Genomic DNA, 21,210 nt, shown 5'->3' on the forward strand with positions numbered 1-21,210 from the left:
AGAAGAAAAACATTGTTGTGCAAGTGCTGGTACAGTCCGTTTGGCTTTCCCCAGGCCCGGCAAGACCTTTTGTTACTGTTTGGCAAGCACGGTTCTTGCTGCTGCTCTGCTTATGGTCTTGATCCAAAGCAGATGTCTATTCCATGCTTTTCAGAGAACTGCTTTGCATTTTCATTTTGTGCTCACAGAAAAGGGAAAACAAGTTAACACGGTGTCAGCTGTATTAGCATTTTCAAACGGGAGACAGCCCTGCAGACGTCTGCTCTGTAACTCTGCCAGTTGTGTGGTTGCACGTAGAATCTCATGTGTGGTAACTGGTGGTTATAGCTAGAGTGAATTCCTTGTGTTGAGGAGATGCTCTTTTATTCGTGTATTTTAAACACTGTTTCAGAACTGTTACGCAGCAAAGCTATGTTGTGAGAATACATTTAAAGGAAAAAGAAGTATTTCTGCTTTAAAGTGAGTTTCATTTCTGTGCTTCAGTGATGTGGTGCCATCTGAGACTCAAACCCGTTTACTGTGTCCATATAAGATATGCTTTTATTCTCTTCTCTGTAGTCTCAGTTTAGTGTTCCAAGCATGAATGAGTTTAGCAAACTTCAGTGCTGAAAAAAGCATGGGAAAGGACAAGACTGTATTTTTTGTACAGAAGCACATTTGCTCAAAAAGTTAGGAACTGAAAATGTGTTAATTTGGAAATGACAGACTGCTTGCTGGTAGGAAGATACCTGTATAGAAGTAATTTGGTCTCCACTTACTGAAAATGAGATACCAAGGAAATGAGAGGCATGGCTGGACTTAGGTTCTCCAATGTTTCAGCTGGTTCATCACTAACAAAGGTAAAATTAAGTGACAATAAGCATCTTGATGAGAAAAATAGCAATTACCAGATTCCTAGGGGATCACAGAATCCAAGTGATACAGGCAATGTCTTTTTCTTTTAGAAAGACTCTTGGTACCCAAAATGGCTCTTCCACAACAGCAGGTGGCAGTGCTGCCTTTACAGACTTGAGTAGTTTCCATTCAGTCACCTTCGGTATAAAGCTATAGTCCTTTCCAGAAGCTGCTAGGGATATGGAAATACTGAGAAATAAGAAACATACAAATTTGTAAGGCAAAGTGCTTGCCTCAGCCTTCCTTTATATTTTAATTGAGTCTTTAAAATAACTCAAGGCTTGCTTTCTATAGATAATGGAATGTTAGCCAATGAGTTAAGGTATTAGCTCTGCCCATCGTTCCCAGGATAGGTAAGCTTTGCATCACAGTTGTATCCACTTTTCTGTTGCTGCCTCATCACTGGATTTCAACAATAGGAATGACATTACATGGTGCCACTTGTTGCTACAGGCTGTGGATAGGCACACGCTGTGCATCAAACTGAAACTGTGTTGATGTTCTAGGCCACCAAACTGGTGTTAGATGTCATAACCACTGACTTGGAAAGTGAGGGTCAGTAGTGTCCCAGTCATTGTCCTGAATTCCCCTGTTGCAGGCAGCAAGACATTGAATTTCTATGAACAAATGAAAATAAAAGTGAACATGAAATCTCAGATACTAGTATTCTAGAGACAGCTGTGAAGTTATGTCCAGAAGTTCAGTGACCTCAGTTCAGACTTACAGTTTGTTTTGTTAGTTTGTTTAAATCCATGAGATTCTGCAATATGCAGAAATATGTTTTAGAGAAATTAAAGTTTTGTAAAAGTTCATCTTTGTAGGAATATATTTTTAGGCAATGAGTATGAGAGATTACATATACTAGTTTTCTCTTTGGTAATGACTGTCAGATAAAATCACTTGCAATATATATCTGTTAGAAGGTACATAGAACTTTGGCCATTAAAACCTTTATTTGGTTTATACACCAATGTTAGCACTCGAGTTTTACTACCAACAGTGCTAGGAGACTTCGGCATTCGCATTCTTGCATTCTGGTACTTCTATCGGATGTTTTAACTAGGAAGAAGCTTTAATCTTGATTATCGAATAGCAACTTATGGAGCAAACTTGGTTTACAGAAGGTAGCTGAATTATTTCAAATCATGAATATGAGAAAAAGTATCTGGATTTAGATGCTCTGCAGAGAAAACAAACCAAGAAAGAATTACACACTGCAAATTATTTGTATCTAGAAACTAATGCAGAAATGACAATTTGTCTGGAAACAAAGCTAAATTTTCCATTAACTTGATTTGTCTTCTGTTCTTTAAGGTTTAATCAGCTTCCATTTTACTGTGACTCTTATACTGGAGCTGATAGATAAGTGCTTCGTGTTGCTTTCCATGCTAAAGTTCTGATGGAGAGTTCCAGCTTTGCAGACAGCATAAAAGGTCAATCCTTAAAATTCTTGTGTGAGCTCCCCCAGAGGAGCCTTGTGTATAAATGGCTAACAGTCTTGAAGTCTTGCACTCATAGCATTGTATTAATTTGGTTTATATTCTACTTAAGTACTCAATGTTTCCTGAAATGGGCTCTTCATCTTTGTGAGCACCTAGACCAAAGAAGTGCCAAGCGTAGGGATTGAGTATGTCCCAAAATGATCTTAGGTATCATCTTCCACTTTTCAGAGGGTGATGCATAACAAAAATAGTTCTGCAATAGATAAATGAACTCCCAACCTGTGCAGTTGGCTGTCTCAGGTCCACGTTGCTATGTCATCAAACATAGCAGATTTCGGAGTGAATACTTTTTTCCAGCTATCTTGAAATACAGATGAAGAATGTTGGATGTCATTTGGCTTAGTATGTTTAGGCAAGGATCTAGCCAGTTCTTAGTTCCTGATGAGCTTGCTTGGCCGCAGCATCTGTTCTCTCTAACTTCTAGCACTGCTGGGAATGCCCCCAAAGTCTTTGTCTATGTGCTCTATCATGACCTTTGTGAGTGCTGGAGAGATGAGTAATACAAAGTCAAATACGGACAATTATGGTAAAGATATTCCCACAGAAATTTCTTTATCATTAAAAAGGTTGATCCGCTGTTTTAGTGTTTATGTGGTATAGCATGGTCTTGGTGGCCCTCAGCATCCTGTGTTGATTTTCATATGAGCTGATACTTGCCTCTGTAACTTTGCCCCAGATTTCCCTTTGCTTTCGTGATCATGAAATTCTTGCCTTCCCTCAGCTGGAGATAAATGCTCTTTTTGCATTTTGAAGAACACCTTAAAGTGCCTTGGGAAGGAAGGTGTTACGTAAACACGAAATACTGCTGTGTGGTGGGCAGCAGCATTGTCCAGACTGAGAGTCAACTATGTTATTCCAAATCAGGGCTCTATCATTTTACCGCAGCAGCAATCTTTGCACATGTGTTGTGATTGCCTGTAAGGTTGTGAGTACCTGTAAGGTCAGAGTGGCACTGAATGCCATTCTTACTGTTAGAACTGAATACCCCTCAGTATTCACTGGTGCTACAGATGTGTTTTTAAAATGATGGATAGTGATATCAGGTGTTTTGTGGATGGGACATACATGATCTGCATCCTTCGGAGACACAGCATGTTACTGGTGCAATGCTGCTTCCTGCCCCTGATAACTTTGCCAGAGTAGAAGGCTTAGTCAATTCTGACGTGGTGCTTCAAGTTGTGCTCACCTCACATATTATTGGCAGGTGTGGAGGGCAGATGACCTTTTTGGAAAATGAATTGTAAAACGAGCCAACCCATCAGCTCTTGAAGGTTGGCCAAAGAGACTAAGAGATGTATCAAAGGAGAGGCTGGTTTAGTAACAGTTGTAGTCTTGGGATGCAAAGGATGAAGCAAGATGCTAATGGTGCAGAGAGAATATGTAGGATTCCTCGTCCTGGAAGATGCAGGAGAATAGAAAGATTATGACTGAAGTCTCTAAATGTTATAGATTGGATATCATCAGTTCATGTCTCAGGTGAGAATCAAACAGCTGACACTAAGCGCACAATAAATAGCTTACTCTTCCTGAGTCATCATTATTTTCCAGGAACAGTGCAAAACTAAAACTCCAAATTAAATTAATTTAACTTCCAATTAAATTCATTAAATGCAATGGTTGGCTACCTGTTCAACAGTCAGAAGCTTCAAGTTCCTGTGTGGTCAAATTAATATTGTAATATGACTGCTGGAGCAGCATGCTATAAAGTTAATAAGCTACTGGCACAGTGCCCAATTTGGTGAACAGAATTTCTTTGGATTGCTGGTTGTGACTGTAGAGTTTATCACAACTGTACTGCTTGTTTCTGTGTCTCATTGTTTTGCCGTAAAATAAAGGACAAACCTGTGCAGAAGGCACTGTCCAGCAGCATATGCTAAGCTTGAAAGCAGGTGTGAATTTTAAGGACATCAGCTCAGTTTTTTAGATGAGTTATATTAGTTATACTTGTGTCATCGAACACATTATAGGATAGTTTACTTTTTCTCCCTTCTTTCTGATCATGTTGAAAACATTTCCGTGTGTTATTTTCTTTTAAAGTATTTAACAATTACTGAAAGTATTGTGTTCATACTTTAAAATGAGATGTTAACAGGGAACTAGAGTTTGATTTCATGCAGAGAGATTCTATTCTAGCTTGTATGATGGCTCTTCAGATTTTCATGTAATGCCAGTTGATTAAACATACTCTTTTTCTGTTTTCTCCAGCTGACTTAGCCCACTTAATGGACAGAACCTATGAAAGAAAGTTCCCTGTCAGCTCTTTGACGATAGCCCGGGTAAGGAGATAAATCCCAATGATAAAGTGATGGAAATGACAGTGGAATGCTTATGAAAACAAGTGACCTGAGAGGGGATAAATGATACCACCTCTGCTGGGACTTCTGGGATAGTAAATGTCTTGTTATACAGTTAAATTGCTGTGTAAATCTGTTTTATTGTTACTGTGTATTCATTAGTTAGTACCTGGACGGTAGGGTCTTCAAAACAGAAATAGTTTTTTTTCTCGGTAAAATTGGGCCTCACTGTTACTGGACTATGTATTTCCCTAATATACGTTCCCTGCCTTCCTGTGTTTTCTGTCTTAGTGAGAGCTTTATTGCCCCCTCAGGCACTTTATAAGAACCCAGGCTGCTAAGGGAATGCAGTGAATTACATGCATCTTCCTCCACTTCCAGGCTCCTTTCAGAGTGAGGCAGAGGTGGATACATTTTGCCTCTACAGTTTTCTTTCCTTCCCTCAGCAGAGTGAGGCAGGACAAATGCTGGTGTGGGATAAGCGAAACCATTATTTTTGCTAGAATTAGTAACCAGTTCCATCCTCTGGATGGGTTAATCTGTGGAGGGAGAGTGAAGGCGGAGATGTGAGATGTGCTTTTAAGTTCCCTGCTTGAGTGTTTGTACTGAAGAAGGAGAAGAAATGTGTCACTTCTTTTAAAAGAAAAAACAAAACTAATCTCAGTCTTCAAAATTATCCAGAAAAGCTGAGTCACCACCCTGGTGCTTCAGCAACACCACTAATTAGGATCATTGTCACCACTAACAAAAGTCACAGAACATTTTTACAGTTACAAGATCAAGCATCGCTGCAGATCTAGTATTCGCGGTTGTTGCTTCTGAGGCAGCGTCCATGGGGGAAATGAGAGTAGTTCTCCCTGTTGTTACTTAATCAGCTTTATTCCTTTCCTTCATGTTCCTGCTTTGGGCTGGCCTCTTTCCTGGAGAAGTGACATTTCTAGATTGTCAGACAGCCCCACTTTCCAATACCTGGAGCTCACATCAAATTCTTATTTTCTAAAATGTAAATAAAGCATGCAGGCATGCTATTGCCACGCTCAAAAGATGAGAGCTACATGTTTGCAGCATGCAAGGAGGGTTAAGAAATTGGAAAGCAAGTACCAGTCAGCTGAAACTATTATTTTTAGCTTATGCTTAGGATAAAGAGAAGTCCTGACCTTGAGAACATGTTGTCCATATATTCTGAGCTAAAAGTATTATATTGGGAAGACTCTCGAGTGTTCCAGCATCTTTATACTTATGTTAGTAAAATCTGCAGGAAAACAGGATTCACTGTTACGGTTAGACAAAGTCTGATTGAAAACATGACTTTTATTTAAGTAGTTGATAGCTCTGCAAATTTTGGAAGATTGCCTGGAGTAGAAAACGTTTTAAATGAGAGGCAAATTGTGCTTTACAGCATGGGAGGTGATTTTTTTTCTTACCATTATTTATATGTGTGGTGAAATACAAAATGCTGTTGCCTCTGTCCTTCAGAATTTGTAGTATGAATAAGCACAACAGGCAAACGTTAGGGAAAAAATACTTTTTTACAAAGAGAAGAAAGGCATATTGAGACTCACTCAAAATCGGGGGGAAAAAAGTAAGGAACTGAAGGTATTCTCAAAGTAAAGGATGTGATTAAAGAGAAAAAATTCCAAGAACGGCAAAAATATGGGGTACTCAGCTATATGGGCCTAATTCTCAGATGGTCACCGTGTTTTCAAGGTGCATAATGTTTCTTAGAGGTGAGGAGAGGCGTCTCAGTTTAAAAAGATTTGACTTTTAGCAGTCTAGAAGAAACCTGAGTAGGAGCAAGCCAAGACTTGAAGAGCTCCAGTACTGTCAGACACCTAAATCTGCCAAACAAATGTGTTTTGTTTATTGAAGTGGCATTTTCTTCTAATATGCTTTGTGAATGCTCCCTCTGAAGCTTTTTATTTTGTATTTTTTAATCAGTTTGTTGACAACATTTCTTCGCGAGAGGAAGTGGATCAAGCTGAATATTACCTTTACAAGTAAGCATCTTTCCCCTCGCAACATGAACTTTGAGACATACAAGTAAATACCATGAAGTCTTGGCCTTTTAAAACTCTGACCCTTTCCAGCTTTTCCAGCTTACTGGCTTTGATTTCTTTTCCACAAAATACGTGCATCTACTTGTCTTACAGCTGGCGGCCTTCTTGGTAACTTCTCCTTTGTTATGGCTGCCCTCCTTCTGGACCTCTGACCTTGACTCCTGTCAAATACGTCTGAGCCACTGAACGGCTTATATAGTTTCCAGCTATGATTTACTTTAGAGATGCTGAAATTTCAAGGGATTATGTTTGTTTACAGTTTTCCCGTCTGATACTTTTTTTATTCTCTAAGTCATAATTTAACTAAATTTGCTATATGCATATTTGCATGGGTAACTGTAGAACTCAAGGAAGCTTCTTTCCTTAGAATGAACACAAATGAAAACGGGCATACTGTGGTAATGATCAAGTCAGCAAGGCTAAATGCAGTATAGTTTCGTTTTTTATCCCATTAGTACTTTATGTTCCCCAGATAAGCTGTGTAGTTCACCTTATGCATGGATTGTTAGGGTTTTCTGCAGATAGTTTTGTACCTTTTCTGCTCGTGTTGAGTTGAATGCTCGCTGACTTCAGGTCAGTACATCTCAATATTGACTTGAAGAGTGCAGTAATTCTTGCTGATCCCTAAAATAAATCAGTTCTTTTATAGATTGTTGCAAACGCGTTTTGAGAGCTAGATTTCCTGACGGAGAAAGTAACTTACGGTGTCAAAGTGCATGAGAGAACATCTCTGCAAATAATATCAGATTATTAATGATCAGAGGGCTGGAGCACCTCTCCTACAAAGACAGGCTGAGAGAGTTGGGGTTCATCAGCCTGGAGAAGAGAAGGCTCTGGGGAGACCTTCTAGCAGCCTTCAAGTACCGAAAGGAGGGTACATGAAAGCTGGAGAGGGACTTTTTACAAGGGTGTGTAGTGATAGTGCAGGGAGTAGTGGATTTAAACTGAAAAAGGGTAGATTTAAATTGGATTTAAAGAATAAATTCTTCACTGTGGGGGTGATGAGGCACTTGAATAGGTTGCTTAGAGAAGTTGTGGATGTCTCATCCCTGGAAGTGTTCCAAGGCCAGGCTGGATGAGGCTTTGAGCAACCTGATCTAGTGGAAGGTGTCCCTGCCCATGGCAGGGGGGTTGGAACTAGATGCTCTTTAAGGTCTCTTCCAACCCAACCCATTCTATGATTATTGGTTAGTAATGATTAATATTATTATAATAATCTAATAAATATGATTAATTGTTAATAATGATTGTTGTTTTAATGAAGAAGTTTACTACATGGCTGTTTTAACTATATGCATAGTTTCAAGTACATGACTGCATTAGACTTCTGATCTCTGTGATTCTCTGATACTACTGGTGTGGTATCTGAACCTCAGAGCTTTGAAATGGAAAAAAGAGAAACCCAGTTTGTTAATACTAGCAATATCCTGTGATGAAAAATGAAGGAGGAAGAAAAATCTCTCACAGAGAGGAAGTTAGTGGAGCTTTCATTCCTTCTGATCAAGACTTCACTAGTCCTCTCAGAGTCTCTGGACAGAAATCAGTTTTCCATCTTGCAACATGTGAGATGAAAACAGGAGAAAGTAAACCAAGTTTAAGGCAAGCCCTTGTTTTTGTTTTACAGATGTGGGATTGGTACTTTTTGCTGACATTCTTGAAGATTGTAATGTACATTGTGCCACATAGACTTAAGTTCTCTCTGATGGGTTCAGGCCCTGTAGGGTAAGGGGGTGCCAAGAGAATGCCCTGTAGGGTAAGAGGGTGCCAAGAGAATGCCCTGACACGGAGAGGAAAGTGTGGTGGTTTAATTGCAGAGTCTCAAAATAGTACAGATAAAATCCAGATAGTCAGAGTGAGATGTTCTTACATAATATATTCAATAGGTTCCTTTTTTCTTGAAAACAAGAGATTCAAAGAGAGTGACGAAAGATTAGAAGCATAGAAAATATTCCATAGTAAGAGGAAGAGAATAGAATGGGAATCTCTAATGTGTAAATATCATCCTCACTCTTCATGTGTGCCTGTTTAGTACATCAGTTTAAAATACAGGGTTTTTATCCTTAAAAACACATTTTAAAGGAGAGATTTGCAGTTCAAAAATAATTACAGTTGTTTACTGTTTCTCTAAGAAATAATTTTCCTGTGGCTGGTGAGAGTATAGTTAAGTGCACATCAAATATGATCATTTGTAATTGATACAGGTTTTAGTAGTCTGTCTGGAGAGAATAGAGAGGTCACTTGGCTTGTCAGGCATGCTTTGGTTGGAATTTTTCTTGTGTGTGTCCACGTAATGCTGCCTTCTTTTGGTGTTGCAAAATGCTTAATTTTTTTTTGTGATTTTTGCACCAGTTTTCCAGGAGATTTCATTCCAGCATGATCAGTAAAACTATTCTCAAAATGCGTTTATATACAGGTAGTGAAACAGTGTAGAGAGGTCTGTAATTCACGTGAAAATGTAAAAATCCCAATTATAACATCAGCTTCCCTTTCAAATGAAAATAAGTGCGCTAGCTTCAGGAAATAGGAGATGTGGTTGGTATCCTTAAAGCCTCTTTTATTGTTCTTTACATTTTGCAGTTAGGCTGGAGTTCAAGTGAAGGCCATGTTTATAAAGATATGTCTTTGCAGCTGGGAGGATGTTTGACACAGAAAAAATCCTGCAAAAGTGACCACACCATAAGACAATAAAGGAGATGGTATAGGGGGAGAGTTGAGAAACAGAGAGGCTTTGACAAGAAGTTTCTTTTTCTGGCTTAATGAGAAACAGTTCAAAGCACCATTTTTGTACTTTATGTGAGGAGAGTAAGCTTCTGAAAAATAGAAAGGCAGTATCAGCAAAAAGGTTCTTTGTATCTTCTAAGGTATACAAATACTTTGTGAGCAAATGGCATGGTGAGTTGGCTGTATGTGCATTTGCCCGAGCATAAGTAAGCAGGGTGCTAAAGTATAAGGGGGACATTTTGATGTCTCTCCCCAGTGTTGGGTGCCTCTGGCAATCTGAGGTGAAGGGTAGTCAGTGCCAAGGCCCCTACACGGTTGGAAGATGTTCCTGGTGCAAAAGGGCAAGCCGTGCCTGTGGGAAGAATCAGAGGGAAGTAAACGCCATTTCCATGCTCTCTGTGTGGGGTTTTCCTGAAGATGGGAGTGCCAGAACTTCTAAGCTTTGCAGACTGGAGACTTCGCTTGTAGTGTGTCGGGCAGAACATAGTATTCTGGAGCATTATCATAATGCATTTAGGGTCCTGAAATACACTGTACGCATTATATTTAGACCTGTTTCAACCTTCCATCCTTTTAAAGCAGTGGATCTCCTGCCATACTGTCTCCACAGAGGATCTTGAGCTCTCAAGAATAGCTGTGTGGAAACTGCTATGCTACATTGTGGAACATGTCAGTGAGATGGTAAAGGCCATTTTGAGGCATGATGTCATCTGCTTTCAGTGCTCCTCTTTTTGTTCTCTTCTGAATACTTCTCCCCTTCCATTAACTGTCAGACTTAAAAAAATCTTTTCATCTCCTAGGATCCCAGCAGAAATTCTAATCAGAATGCAGAGCACTTTCAGCCAGATCAAAGACCTGCAGTTCCCCTTACTTTGTCCTGTCTCTGAGATGTCAGTGTTTCTCACGTCAGGGTGGTTTTTGTGTGACAGGAACATTAGCATAATGGAGAGTGGTTTTGTGGTGAGGTAACTGCTGATTCTGCATGTAGGTTTTATGCCCACAAAGATTTTCAATGTGTTTGAAAGCAGTTGTGGAAGTTTTATGTTGACATTCGTCAAGACGATTTTTAATTGCATTAAACCCATGACCCACTGTGTAGAAAAAAGTATACATGCTGGCTGTAAAATGTAAATGTTTATGTGTGCGTGTGCTCTGCAAATTCTGGCACAGTCTGCCTAGATTTTTTTTCATTGCCTTTTGTTGGTTGGTAATTGCTTTTTTGGAACTGGAGTTATTTCTGCAGATTTCAGCGTTTACTACCTGGGGTCAGTACTTGATTATAATCACAAGATGGGACAACAGCAAACTATTAGAAGTTATTCTTAGATGTGCTGTTATATGTTTCATGGTAGCAAGTTACAGTTTTGAGGCCTGATTTCAGTCATTAAGTCATTTTGAGACTATAGTGGTCTCCATATATATGAAATAGTGCTTATGCCTTATAATGCCAATGTATCTAGTTAGGCCAACGTCACACACAAAGTAAGTTTTCACCTGCACTGTCTATATCTGCATGTCTTTTCTGTGGATGCAGAAGTTGCAGGGTTTGATACTTTAATGCCAATTGAGCAGTTTAGTGTCTGAAAATGTTCAGTTACTCTAAAGTATTGCTTGTAATAAATGATCACAATGGACCATAAAATTATTGGTAAATAATTTTACTCCTGAAATATACTTTGCATGGTATTCATACGCCCTACTATGATATTGTTTTTCTGTGTATAAATCCACAGGATGTAATGAATACCATTGATCTGTTCCAGCACAAATAGAAAAAAAGGAGAGGAGATGTAGACACAATCCTGGAACATATTTAATTATTCTTTTGAGTTGTTTTGGTTGTCCTAAGGCTGTAGCTGACATAGACTTTAGCAGTTCATCGGGTCTGGGCTTTCACTCCCTCCAGAGAAATATGTGGGTAAAAAAAAAAAATATATATAAAAATAAATGAGTCAGAATTATGCACCTATTATTCAAGTTGTGCAGCAGTTATGTTTTGAAATGATAATGAGAAGTGGTGGAAGCATCTGAGAGAAAAATACACTTCGTAGCAATAATGTTGTGTTTTACCTGCTACTATTTGGCAGGCTGGGAGACATAAGGAAAGGAAGTACTGGAGAGATTTATCTCCTTAGAATGTTCCAGTACTTTGCACATGAATGACAGAAATACCTGTGTTTAATGCTATTGCGTTATGGTGGCCCGTGTGTGATGCTGCTTCTTGGGAAGAACTGTTGGTCACTGTCCAGGCCAGTGCTGTCAGATGTTAAGCGTTCTGGTCTCAGATTCCACTGCTTTTCTGGCTCCAGCATTCACTCGTTTCTGCACAGAGGGGTACATGCGCTTACTCTCCCTGTCTCTTTCATGGTTTCTCTGTTGTCATTGTCTATCTATGGTTTGTCATAGTCTGAGCTGTAGGAATCTTTGGAGAAAATAACTAGCAACTACATTTCAGAACCCAGAGCCAAATTTCAGCAAGCCTAGTCCAGTAACATCTCATTCAAGTAGGTGTGCTCAGTCAGTGTAACTGTGCTGTAAAGTGGGGGAGAACCATCAAGAAAGATAACAAACACACTGGAAAGCATTCAGAAAGATCTCTTCTAGTAACACAGGCCTTTTCAGTCATCTGCTTTTCATAGTTCATCTGTCCTTTTGTATCCACTTTCCTTTAAGCTTGGCAGAAACCGGACAAGAATTTTCTAGGCACTGCATATAAAAGCAGAAAAAGTTGAAAGATTTTCCTTCAACACTAATCTTTTCTTTTTTGTGTGTGTGTTGCCAACACTAAAGGGATAAGCGTTTGGATTTTAAAAAACGAGATAAGGAAAGATTCTTCTATAGACAGAATGCATATATCAACCTTAGGGGGCAAAACCCCCCTCCCCCAGTATTTCTGGAGTAGATAGAAAGATAAAGCCAGTCAGATTCAGAAATGGAAATAACTGACTCAGTACACACCCCATGTAGAAATATATTTCATTTAGTATAGGGAGAAAGGCTTTCATTACTATTGTTACAAGAAAAGAATATTAGCAGAATTTTCATGTCTTTCAACCAGCACCTTTCTTGTCAACTGCTAAAAGCGTTCTATCTAGTAGATAGTGTTGGTGTTAGACTGAAGTACAATGTAAGCACTAAGTATTTAGGACCGTATCTTTGGATGTTGTACGTGAGGAAAAGCAATTTTGTCTCAGTTTCACTCATACCTTAAAGGTCAATTTTGCTATGTCCAGTGGCATTCTAAAGGTTGTTTTGTGAATTCCTGCACCATCAAAAAGCCTGTCTGGAGGCAGATCTTGGATTATATTTTAAAAATACTGGAAGTCTAGACAGAGGTTAAATTGCAGCCAAAAATGTGAAGAGCGAGCTGCTCATAAGGATACAACTGGCCAGTACAGAGTAAAGCCTTATATAAGCTTCAGAATTTAAAACACAGGACACATGCAGAGATTTATTCCTTTGCTAGCTTTGATGACTAATAATTGCAAAGATACATTTGAGAATTAGCCCCATGTGGCTTCCCCTGAAAGGAACTCCTGGTTCCATTACAGCGCCTGAACAAGGAAAGAATGGCAGCCAGAGCCAGGCAGCAGCTCCAAACCTGTGTAAACAGAAGAAAAAAAACATGCGAAGTTACTGTTTCTGATACTTCTCTTACAGCTTTCCGAAGTAGTGTTAAACAGTACAGCAATCTTTTCGCTTTAAGTAATGTTGACGGTGACAACTACTAGGACAAAAACCTGAGTTTTTGTTAGGCTTAAAACCGTACCCAGAGCTGCCATGATCCCTTTGGGAACTGCTCACCTTGTGGTTGTTGTTATTAGGTTATGAACCTGAATCATTCCTATATGGTGCAAGTATTTATTCCTTTTTGAATCAAAACAGCCGAAAAAATAATGAAATACATCGTTAAAGAATAATCTTGACACGCTGTAGGCCAGAGCTGTCTTGTTACAGATAGGTTGATTAGAATTAGAATTATTCGAACTGTTGAATTTGATCTCAAAGTCGGCAAGCAAGAAACCTTAGTTCAAATAAAAGACTTTAATCATGTTTGTGTTTTATTTATATTTCTAAAGAAAGCCTTATTGTTGTTTTCTGGTAACCCTTAAAACCCTTTTGATTTTCTTTGGAATGGTTGTACTAAATTTGGAACCATGTTTTTTCACTAAGCAAGGAGACAATCTTGTGTAGGTGTTTACACAGTAAACAGGTATTTATTTACAGGTTTCATTTATATATTTGATTATTTTTTTAAAAAAAGAAAGAAGTGTTTCCCAGAGTGCTGTTTTTCATTGTTGTAGACAACTCCCTTGAGAAAGAGACTGGAATGAAAGTACTACTTTTCTGCAAATGTACACATTTTAATGATTATGTAAACATTAATTGTGTTAGATACAATATGGAAAGCATTTATCAGAACATGTTTTGCATTTAAAACTCCTCAGCTACAGGAAATCTTGTTTTTATTTGGTGAAATTAACAGGTTCTCAAGATGTCAGGATTTTAGTATTTGTAGGTGCCAGGTTTTATTCCTCTTATGTAGAAGTGGTAAGCATGCATTCCTGCTGTTTTCAGCCACAAGTTACTCATTATTGAGCCAAACTAAACGTAACGTAGGAGAATAAGGAATATATTATCATTGCAGTTGTGAAAGGGGCAACAATCGTTAAAAATTCAGGTTTCAGTTTCTTAGCTAGTGACTTTCTCTAGTCTGTCGTATCCTGCTGGTAAAAGTGGTTGTAAAATATATGTTTCTTGAGGGGGAAAAAAAGATATTTAATGCAAATTTTTGAATTCAAAGTTTTTTTTCTGTGAGCAGTTTACTTCAAGTAGAAATTCTGTTAATTTTTTGTTAGCTTTAACTTAGTGAGTCACACTGCTGTGTAGCACTGGCTTGTGGTGCGAACAAAAGTGGGGATAGCCATTCAAATGAAAATGTTAGGCCATTTTAACTTTATTTTCATGTAGCATGTATGAAATAACTAAACAGACTAGAGATGAGAGAGCATTTATCCTGTGCTTTGGGAAATACAGGGTTTTGTGCTACTGCAACCAGCCTGTACTCAAAATGTTGAACAGAGGAATAAGTAAAAAGTCAAAAGGCTTCCAGATCAGGCAAGAAAACTTCTTAAGAACGTCAGTGGTTGTGATTTGTTTTACTCTAACAGTAGTGAAGGCAGTAGCAAAGGCAATTTATGAGATAAGTTATGGTGTTGATTTGTTGCCATTATCAATGAATGATTTTCTGTGGGGTGAATCAGGGTGTTCGTGACTTAGATGGACTGTGCAAGCAACTGTGATTGAGCTTCTGATAAGATGAGGACAGGTATTTTATTGAAAATTAATTTTTAAGAACAGGATGAGTATTTTGAGCTTGAACATGCTTTTGACTTTGTCAATTTTATTCTGGAAGAATTTAAGTTGGGAGCTGGAGAGGAAAGGTATGCAGAAAGTAATGTTGTGTCTCTAGTGTCCTGATGTTGGGTATAGGAGTTACATAGCCTGCCACAGCTGTTGTGTTGAAAATACATCTTGAGTTGAATGTATATGTTGTAAAGCTGTTCCTCTTACCTGGATTTACTCAAGATGTTCTGGTTTAGTCATTTTATCTTGTTTGTAACTAAAAGTAATGTTTAGGAGAAAGTGGGTCTGGAGATCCACTAAGAACATGGAATGTTTTGAAACATTCCAGGCCATATTGCTCCGTAAGTTAGCATGGAAAGGGTTTTGTTACTATCTGCCTTTCTATTGTTTTGGTTTTTTTTCATTGAAATGTTTGAAGAAAAGTTTCTCCAGCAGACTAATATGAGTGCTAATAAAACCTATACGGGCAGTTTCATGATGCTGTTAGTCTTCTACGGTGGAAACAGTGTCAGCTCTTGGAGGGTGCAAGCAAGAAGAACTGGAAGCAAAGCGTCTCTCTGACATTCCACTGCATGAAAATTCCGTTTTGCACCACCTTTATTAAGAAGATTGTCAGTAGGGTTGAATGATGGCAAGTTGTGTACTGGCTTTATAGTGTAGACGGATGGAGAGAAGGACAAAGGCACTAAAATATTTTTTCCTGTGTTACCTCAGCCAACATATGAAATACAAGGCTTATGTGCATGTTCAGTGAAAACTTCCCTTCATTCTACTGTATACACGGAAAAATCCATATGATCTTAATTTTAAACAAGTCATCGTCGTGTGTGTGTTATGTTCCACAGGGCACGCAAGGTGAACACAGGCTGATCAAGCATGTAAAAAAGGCCTATGCTGTCTTATTGGACTTCCTAGTAGTAACGAGAAGTGTTCTGTGCTTTGTTGGCAATAGTGAAGACATTCAACTTAGTAATACGAGCCAGTAGAGTATCTGTTCTGTTGTGCTCTGAGAACATCTGTGGGTTCGTTGCATGTTGCTGCATAGTATGTAGTTACAGGTAGCAGACATGCCGCAGGTTCCAGAGGTGAAAGTCTGTGGAAATGGAAAGAACATTAAGATGACCATGATATGGGATGAAATAATGCCGCACAGGTATACACATCTGATCTTCTTTCGTTTTGTTATACACTGTTATAGAGAAAATGGTTGTAATAAAATCAAAATTACTGTGGCAGGGAGGAGACAGATTGACTGTAGCATGCTTCTTTTTTAGTTTACGAATTATTGAGAAAGTTAATTTTTAAATAGCTGGCTATTTTTATTTAAAGGAATGGATGCTTATACTTTTGTAGGACTGAAAATGTTTGGTCAACAATCAATTATTGAGACATTTAGAAATTGATTATATTCATCAGACTGTAAATTTCTTTTTGGCACCAGTAATAAAGAAATTTGAGAAGTTGGCTTATGTAGCTTGATTCCAATGGTTCATTTATTCTAAATATTTCCATCTTCTTCCAAAATGTCCAAAAACATTACAGTGCAGAACAAAAATGAAAATAAGCAGACACACTTATCCAACTTGTATGGCTGCTTATTTCTGCATATACATTTGTGCCCGTGGAAAAGTTTTCTACTCCTGAAGGGGTGTAGAAGCTTGTATGGTGAAGAGATCCACAAAATAATGCTTTGCTGTAATCAAATAGAAGTACTGATAAGCAAAGGTCATAGTTTAACATTTTCCTGGGGTGATTTCTGAGGTTATTGCTCTCTCTGTTTTCCAGAAATGGGAAATTAAGGTGCAAATTTTTGATTGTAAGATGCCCAGTAGCAAAGTGAAAAAAACCCAACGGTTATTCAGTGCCTACTTTTTTGGTTGTGGTTGGTTGGTTGTTTTTTTTTTTTCCCTAAGCTGCATGCTCCAGATAACATTATCTATACTGTCTGCTGGAATGAGGCCAGTTGCTTTCTCAGTGCTCCTCTGTACCAAGCACTCCAGTCACTCTGCTCAGCTACCTGCGACTGTTCCTTCTGGCAGCTTCCTCATTACCACTTTTTCTATTTCTGGCCTTTACTTGGTAAATCTTTGGTTCCTAGGCAGAATAATCCCTTCCTTACTGTTTTGGTTTTGGTTTTTTTTTTTTTGTAAGGGGGTAGACTGGAGGGTAGGAAGTTTGTATAGAAGCCCAAGCCCCTCCTATCAGCTGATGATATCCCCTTACCCATTTCCTAAAATCCTGGCATGTCCCCTGTCCCTGAAGGATAATGTCCCCAGGCTTTTCAGCTGCCTCCCTGTCTCCCTTTTGCTACATCAGTTTGAAAGCCTGAGGGGCTTTGTTAAATGTGGAGTTGGTCATTTCAGGAATAGTGCTGTGCCAGCTCTCAGCAGTTGGTTTCCGTCTTCACCACTCTGACAGATGCTGGGCTCCACATCCTTGCAAAGTGTTGGAGTTGTCCTTGCCTCCCAGCTGTAGTCTAATTAATGATACATATGCCTATGTGGTGTGCCAGGTTCTCAGCGGATTGAGACAGGTTCCTGGTAGCTGGGGGAATCATGTGTTTTCTCTTTGGACCAGATGAGGATTTGACCCAGGATCTAGTTCAAGGAGCATTTAAACAGCCAACAAAGAATGCTTTCTTGAGTTTTTTTGTTAAAATTGGAAAGGGGTGTATAAGAGAGCAGCTGGTAGAAACTCCTGTTTTCTCAGCTGTAAATGTAGACACAATAAACATTCCTTCCTTCTCACTGAAAAATGAATGGGGATTTTGATAGGGAATTTTTTTCACCTTCACTGTAGAGCTTGTCAAGCTGAAAGCGCACGGATTTTGTCAACTGGCTTTGCAAGCAGGTTTGCACCTTTATGAGTAATATCTTTTTCAAGAATTGATGTGGATGTAAAGCTCGCTTTAATCTCTAAAGTAACTTTATGATGATCCTCTTCACGTTGTCATTTATTTAATTCTGATCTCTACTTTTTCCACCGCTGTTATCCTTTAACAAAGGGGAAAAATACTCCTTTTTCAGTCTAATCAGCCACTTTCTACTTAGTTCTGTTAAGGGGTGAGCAGTGCAGGGCTGAATCCAGCCACAAGCAAAATGGATGGCTTCTGGCAGCAGACAGCTGGGAGTAAAATGGGCAACCCACCCCCGTCCCTTGCCTGCGCTGCTGGTGCCAAAGCTCTGGCAAACCAGGCTGGCTGCTGGTGCTTGTAGCTGGGGGTGGATGAGATATAGCAGCTACTGTGAGAACATGACAAGAGGAGTATTCATAGCAGGAGCAGTACACTCCACTTTCTCTGCAAAGGGGTTTCTTTTTTGTCTCCCATTGAAGTTACTGTCCTGCAGCGATTACCCCTTTGGCAGTGTTTCCCTTGTCCGGGTTAAATCATAAAGCAGCAAGTTCGTCTTATCTAAGATAGTATCGTGTTGTTTTAAAAGTCATGATTCTCTGGAGGAATAAAATGAAAAAGCCAGACTGATAACACATCAAGTCCATAATTACAGATAGTTAGAGTGTTTTTCCTCCCTATTCTGTCTTCTCTGTTCTCCTGTGCAGCGGGTAACATGACGTGTGTAAGGCTCCTATACTGTGAGGGCCTTGGAGAACTGGATGCTTGTAAATGTCATTGTGGAGCCTGAATGCCAGACCTGAGAAGGGCAACAAGGCGAAGTGGCAGTGCGTCCTGGCCTGGCATCACGCACAGATGCTCATCAGCAGAAGCAAAGCCCATAGTGGGTTATATTTGTAACTAACAGTCTTGGCTGTCTTCCTATCTCAGAAGGGAAGAAACTACAAAATATCCTGTTGCGTTTTGAAATACTCTGCCTATTTTGAGTAGCACAACCTCATTTTACTGCGCGGCTTGTACCTTCCTACGCAAGGGAACATTTGTCCCACAGTACATGCAGTACTTAAAGTGAGGTACCTACTGTCCTTTAAATAACAGATCTGACAGTACAGTATTTTTCTGAGAAGAGTAAAACAATCACAACGCTGGTAAGAGCCCACAAATTTCAAACTGCCTGACAAAATGCTTGAGTCAGTTTTGCCATGTTTATCCTCCTGTTGCTTACTGGTCCATGTGCTTGACATCATACACAGTGGAATCTTCTGTCCCATGGGGCTTGGAAGAAGTTAGATACACTAAGAGATACACTAACTAGAAGTTAGCCTCTGAAGTACTGTGACTAGGTAGCTTACTGTGGCTAGGGAACAGTAAAAAATGTATCATGAAGGACTCGAGGATTTTTATTTTTCATTGCTAAAAATATTTGCCTCAGGAAAGTGCTTGGTTGGAAGAATGAAAAATTATCAATAAGCTGTTGCTCTTTGAGACATGACATGAAATGTAGAAGGATTCATGGTGGACTGCCTGGTAGCCAAGATCTTGCTATGCACCTGTAGTTTACTTTTTGGAAATGGTTGCCTTTTTGACAGCAGCTGTGGCTGAAACTAGAGGTGAGCGTCAGGTGTTTTGTCCCCTCTGTTTCAGGTGTTTATGCTTAATATGGAAACCTTATTTGTTTACCTTGGCAGCTTGTTGTGTAGCTCTGCCTCCCCTTTGGTCGTGGGGTGCAGAAGGACAGCAATGCACAGAAACTCAGACTCTAGCAGTGAAGAATGAAAAGGGCACAGGTAGGAGGTCAAAATTAGGTTAACCTGAACCGTGGGGCTGTGGCAGCAAGTCTGAAAGGGTAAAGCCTGAACGGTGCAAACCCAGTTTTTGAAGTGTTTGGCAGCGACAGTAAGGTTTGGCTCTTCCCTTGCTTAAGCTGGCTACTAAGATGCATTCAGTATTTGTATTTCTGCAGCACTCTCTTGCCAGCACCTTCTTTTTGCTTAGGTTGCATGTGGTGTGAAACGGAACAATTTTGCAGAATAAACAGTTTGGCTCGTGTGCTTCTGTGTTGCAGTCTTTGATACTCCAGCCAAAGGAATACATCGCTTGTGATCTATGCAAGTTCAACTGTGATCAAACTGGAAAGTGTCAAGGGTTGTGTCAGTGGGTGTAACATTACAGTAGTTTGAAGCTAGTGTGTGATGTATTTCTGGGAGACATTTTGTGAAGCATAAAGAATTTGAGTAGAATGTGGATGCCAGCTCTCAGTGAATTAGGTCGCTGACAGAATTATCTTAATTTTTGTCTCAGGTTAAATTTAGGCTGTGCATTAGGCACCGTTAAAAAGTTACCATTTACAAATACGTTAATAGCAATGTCTAGTTGCAGGCAGGGTTTTTTTCCCTGCTTTTAAAGTAAAAAGTCATTGTTGGCTTTTATTGACAGTCGTTTTTAGGCATACCCACAAAGTGTTCTGGTTTAATACAATGTGAAAAGGGTGTGCTGTCATAAGCTAAGCTTAGCACTAGAAGGTGGGAACTGCTGGACATTGGTCCTAACTGATTCAGTTCCCTCTACACTGAATGAATGATTATAAAACTTGGAGTTGCCGTCTCGTCAGCTTGGAAAGCCTTTGGTGCTACATCTGGCTCTGTTGAGCTTGGTTAATGGTTACTGGAACGCAGACTTTGGGGTGGCATCCCTGCAAGTGAATGCAATAGGTAAAGACAGAGTAACAAAAGTTTGATTTTCATGTTGACATCTTAGATGGCTAAGAGATGGAGGTTTTCTAAAGCGTCTGAAGTAATTTATTTGTTTTTAAAAATGAAACATCGAACTAGCTTTGAAGCAATTTGTCCCCTAAAATTGCATAATCTTACAGATAGCCCTGGCTGAAGAAAGGCCATGACATAAGTACTATTTGGTACCTAGAAGGTTTTAAATTTAACTTCCTATATCCAGCTCGTGGGAACTAACTTTCTGTTAGAAACTGACTTTCTGGCAGTCTTCAGCAGGGGATCTCTCTCAGTCTGCAAAGTGAATCAGGTATGAAGGTGATTTCAGCAATTACAAATTACAAACGGGCTTTCACAAACATTTATTTTTCATTTTGAAAATTTCATCTACTTGATGATTTATGTACCAGCTTTCAGACAGGTGGAGAATTAATTGAAGCAATGACAGGCATAGCTAGTAAAATTATAATAATAAAACCAGCACTTTACTTATGTATGCCAGTTTTTACAGTCTTTGTGTTAATCAGTTTTGGGAGACGTGAGTAAAGATTCCAGCAGAACTGACCTTTCATTGAGCTTCAATACAGCAAATTTTAGCCTGACACACTTAGAAATTGCTGAGATTCAGAAATCTCCCTGAAGTAAGAAATGTAATGTGTTGTATGGTTCTTAATTTCTCTCTATATGTTTTTGTATGCCAGGATACCAGGAAAAGGTATAATTAATGCTAGGGTTGTTTTTTAAATTAGACTTTACTGTGGCTGCATGGGGACAAGGAGAGGCACTAGAGAGTATAAG

General features: G+C 39.2%; 1 protein-coding gene across 1 annotated transcript in view; it reads left to right on the plus strand.

Moving 5' to 3' along the window:
- The window catches only part of MRPS27 (mitochondrial ribosomal protein S27), a 50,124-nt gene that overhangs the window by 3,280 nt on the left and 25,634 nt on the right, over positions 1–21,210 (plus strand). Inside the window, exons 3-4 of the mRNA XM_086629032.1 lie at positions 4,602–4,672; positions 6,629–6,687. Coding sequence (XP_086485158.1) covers positions 4,602–4,672; positions 6,629–6,687 — 130 coding nt within the window. The remainder of the gene's footprint in view (positions 1–4,601; positions 4,673–6,628; positions 6,688–21,210) is intronic.

Source organism: Tauraco erythrolophus, chromosome Z (assembly GCF_009769465.1).
Source record: "Tauraco erythrolophus isolate bTauEry1 chromosome Z, bTauEry1.pri, whole genome shotgun sequence".
Lineage (NCBI taxonomy): Eukaryota > Metazoa > Chordata > Aves > Musophagiformes > Musophagidae > Tauraco > Tauraco erythrolophus.